This window comes from Colobus angolensis, unplaced genomic scaffold (genome assembly GCF_000951035.1).
Source record: "Colobus angolensis palliatus isolate OR3802 unplaced genomic scaffold, Cang.pa_1.0 Scaffold31, whole genome shotgun sequence".
In the NCBI taxonomy this organism is placed as follows: Eukaryota; Metazoa; Chordata; class Mammalia; order Primates; family Cercopithecidae; genus Colobus; species Colobus angolensis.
This window is the reverse complement of record NW_012116377.1, coordinates 1,021,887-1,024,263: the sequence shown is the minus strand read 5'-3', so window position 1 is coordinate 1,024,263 and position 2,377 is coordinate 1,021,887. Positions and strand designations below refer to the sequence as shown.

The 2,377-nt window shown below is 41.6% G+C and overlaps 1 protein-coding gene across 4 annotated transcripts in view; it reads left to right on the top strand.

Annotated features, from left to right (window-relative positions):
* Positions 1–2,377, top strand: part of ZNF585B (zinc finger protein 585B) — a 32,722-nt gene that overhangs the window by 10,417 nt on the left and 19,928 nt on the right. For 2 of the 4 annotated variants that reach the window (XM_011950648.1, XM_011950647.1), the window contains exon 2: positions 1,055–1,269. The exons of 1 other annotated variant lie outside the window; for it this stretch is intronic. In XM_011950648.1, coding sequence (XP_011806038.1) covers positions 1,198–1,269 — 72 coding nt within the window. In that variant the 5' untranslated portion in view covers positions 1,055–1,197. The remainder of the gene's footprint in view (positions 1–1,054; positions 1,270–2,377) is intronic. One more of the 4 variants, XM_011950650.1, reaches the window with a different exon arrangement.

Genomic DNA, 2,377 nt, shown 5'->3' with positions numbered 1-2,377 from the left:
AAAAAAAAAAAAAAAGAAGAAGAGGAAGAAGAATTAGTGTCATTTTTACACAAACTCTTCCAGAAAATAAAAGAGGAAGACCACTTCCAAACTAACTTTGTACAGCCAGTATTACTGTGAGATCAAAACCAAAGCATAAAAAAAGAACACTATAGACCAGTATATTTCATAATTTTAGATGCAAACATCCTCAGCAAAATATCAGCATACTGAATCCAGCAATGAATAAAAAGAATCATGCACTACAATAAACTGAAATTCACGGGGGGACCCTCTGTATCATTTTGTAATTCCCTGTGCATCTATAATTATTTCAAAATAAAAAGTTTAAAAAATATATTCCTAAAGAAAGATTATTCCAAAACATTTGGAATATTTTGGAATACTTATGACTGGAAGATCATTGACAAGACCCGCTGCACAATTCACATGAGAGAATGTGAATTACAGTTGACCTTTGAACCACATGGGTTTGAACTGTGTGGGCCCATTTGTAACATAGATTTTTTTTTTTTTTCAGTAAAATTACACTGAGTGTGCCTCCCTCTCCTGCCCTCTCTTCCACCTTCACCTCTTCCCCTTTTGCCATGCAAAACAGCAAGGCCAAACTCTCCTCTTCCTCCTCTTCCTCTGCCTCCCTAACCTGAAGACCATAAGGGCAAAGACCTTCGTGATGATTCACTTCCGCTTAATAAATAATAAATATATGTTCTCTTCCTTTTGATTTTCTTTAAAGCATTTTCCTTTCTTTAGCTGACTTTTATTATTAAAATACAAAATATAATACATATACAAAATACCGTGTTAGCCAGGATGGTCTCGAACTCCTGACCTCGTGATCCGCCCGTCTCGGCCTCCCAAAGTGCTGGGATTACAGGCTTGAGCGACCGCGCCCGGCCTAAACTATGTTTTAACGAGCCCTCCAGGTGACTTGAATGCACATGTGTGTTTGGGAACCACTGCTCTGGTTTCTAGCGCAGCGGTGCACCTTGATGTATCCAGGAAGTGTTTATGTGGTGAATGTTGAATGACTATGTGGACATTGTTTTTCTAGGTTTTTGGGTGTCTCTGGGGAGTCCCTGAGCCAGACCTTCCTCCAGACTGCAGCCTACCTCTTCAGAGCAGCTCTGCTGAGTTCACAGATGACCAGTAAACTTCAGGCATGCTAGAGAAAAGGGGTTGAGATCCAGTGTGGCCATGCCAGCTAGTTGGACCTCACTCCAAAAATCCTCAGCCCTGGCTCCAGAGGATCAGGGCAGCTCCTATGAGGTGAGGAGGAGGAGTCCCAGGGGGTGGAATTTCAGTCCAAGAGTGGAAAGCTCTGATCTGTCACCAGAGCCTCAGGGCGGAGGCAGGTAGGCCTTAGGAACCAGCTGGACTCTAGACTTGGTGCTCCTGAAAGAAAACTTGATCTTCCTGTCAAGAATGAACAACACATGGGTAATGTCTCTATCTCTGGAGGCCACCTGTAGAACAGTGGAGAGGTGGACTGTCAAGGAAAACTGTTGTTTATTTTGTCATCACACTGTATTGATGTTTTGGCTGCAGATAGAATTCCTTGTTATAAGTGACTTTTGTTTGATATTTTGAAAGCATTTTTTCATTTCTTCCTAAACCACCTCCTCAAACACAAATGTTTTCTCTATTTTCTTTCTGAAACTTGTTTTTCAGATGTTGCTTCTCCATTTCTTTTCTCTACCATTTTCTGCTATTTATTTTCTGCTATCCATTCTGGGTAACTTTGACGTCTTTTGCCTTCCAGCCCTTCTGTTGAGCTTCTCATTACCGCTATCCACATTTTAACATAATGTTTTCATTTTTAAAAACTCTAGTTTGTTTCTTTTTTTTTTTTTTTAAAGCAGGGTTTTGCTCTTGTTGCCCAGGCTGGAGTACAATGGCACGATCTCGGCTCACTGCAACCTCCGCCTCCTGAGTTCAAGTGATTCTCCTGCCTCAGCTTCTCAAGTAGCTAGGACTACAGGCATGCCGCCACCTCGTCTGGCTAATTTTGTATTTTTACTAGAGACAGGGTTTCTCTTTGTTGATTGGGCTGGTCTCGAACTCACGATCTCAGGTGATCTGCCTGCCTCAGCCTCCCAAAGTGCTGGGATTACAGGCATGAGCCACCACACCCAGCTCTGTTTGCATGACTTTATATAATATTCACTCATGATTGAATCTTAGGCATAGAAGTAACTATTACTCCAGGAGGCGGAGGTTGCAGTGAGCCAAGATTGCGCCATTGCACTCCAGCCTGGGTAACAAAAGCAAAACTCTGTCTCAAAAAAAAAAAAAAGAAGAAGAGGAAGAAGAATTAGTGTCATTTTTACACAAACTCTTCCAGAAAATAAAAGAGGAAGACCACTTCCAAACTAAC